The 1446-nt window shown below is 37.5% G+C and overlaps 1 protein-coding gene across 1 annotated transcript in view; it reads right to left on the bottom strand.

The window, feature by feature from the left end:
• The window catches only part of LOC117105579 (hyalin-like), a 13052-nt gene that overhangs the window by 1450 nt on the left and 10156 nt on the right, over positions 1–1446 (bottom strand). Inside the window, exons 7-9 of the mRNA XM_033246759.1 lie at positions 1041–1286; positions 453–701; positions 18–102 (exon numbers count right to left, since the gene is read on the bottom strand). Coding sequence (XP_033102650.1) covers positions 18–102; positions 453–701; positions 1041–1286 — 580 coding nt within the window. The remainder of the gene's footprint in view (positions 1–17; positions 103–452; positions 702–1040; positions 1287–1446) is intronic.

The following is a 1446-nucleotide window of genomic DNA, read 5'->3' as shown; positions in this document are numbered from 1 at the left end:
AGATGTGTATAAGAGACAAATCTATATGTGCATACGGTTGCCAGGGATCCGTTTCGACTAGAATGTCTTCGGGTTGACTGAGAAATGAGGGAATTTCTTCGTCTAGTTTAAGAAAAGGTTGAAATATTTAGCTAAACGTTGTATGGTAGAAAAAAAAAAACCTTTTACACTGATGATAATGATGGTGGTGGTGGTGGTAATGATGATGATGATGATAGTGATGATGAAGATGGCGATGGTGAAGATAAAATCCTAGATAGAATCATAGAATGCCTATTGAAGCGCTCAGTGTACAAAAAAGAATACACCATATATGGGAAAAGTGAATTATCACCTGGTAAACTGGCCAGTTGACTTATGTTTTTGGTGTGCAGAAAGGAAAGAGGGTTATGTCTGTATGAGAATGCTTTTATACTAGTATGCCATGGAAATCTTAACAAACAAAAACTCGCCTATTATTGCCACATGAAATGTGTGAACAGCGTAATTCCCTGCAGCATCTGTAGCAGTACAATCTACAGAATAGTTTCCAAATCTGAAGTTATGTCCTGAGATGTAGGTGCAATTGATGGTAGGATACTCTTGCGAGTTGTCTTGTGCAATATCTGCCAGCGGCCACGTGACGGGGGCTGAAGGTAGACCTGGCTGCGTGTTGACGACTACGTTACTTGGTCCATTATGGAATATAGGAGCTTCAGAATCTGCAACATCAAACAAGGTAAATTGTAGGGCTTACGGTATTTAATTTACAGAATTCCCCATGTAATAAAACAGTTTGATATAATCCATTATTCCACTTTAATTGAGCATTTGTCAGAGACAGATTCAAGTGGCCTCTCCTTCCTAACTTAGAAAATGTTAGTTTTAAACACTTTTGGTCAAATTTAAGTTTGAGAGTACTATTTCTGGTCATCTAAAGTTGATATAGACATATATCGTGCCTCAGCCCTAGAATCAGTGGGACTGATGTAGTCGGGACGGAACGCTCTAACTATAAAAATTAACTTACAGTCGTCATTACTGTACTTTTAAATTCTTACCCAAAACCGTTACGGAAAAGGTACACTGTTTATTATTTCCGCTTAAATCCAAGGCCGTGTATACAACATATTCTGATCCCAGTCTAAACACGTCGTTGGGGTGATGCGTCTGGTGAATGTTGGGATTTAAACCCGAGTTATCCGTTGCTGTAGGCTCGGTCCAAGTTACGGTGGTCGTAGGTAGAAGTGCATCCGTCGGTAATGATTGGTCTGCAGGGCAGTTATTAAACACAGGAGATTCATTATCTAAAACAATAAATACAATACTATTATATTATTTATTTTATTCTTCATAGGCCTAATTTAATTTTATATGTTTAATCATACAATGTTATATTATATAACACAGTATAATTATAGGCCTATGTACATCTTATGTTCACCAGGCCTGTATATAAATAAAACC

This window comes from Anneissia japonica, unplaced genomic scaffold (assembly GCF_011630105.1).
Source record: "Anneissia japonica isolate Jap-2015-1 unplaced genomic scaffold, ASM1163010v1 scaffold287598_len761594_cov195, whole genome shotgun sequence".
Classification (NCBI taxonomy): Eukaryota; Metazoa; Echinodermata; class Crinoidea; order Comatulida; family Comatulidae; genus Anneissia; species Anneissia japonica.
Note: the sequence above shows the minus strand (reverse complement) of the source record. Positions and strands in the feature narration are given on the sequence as shown.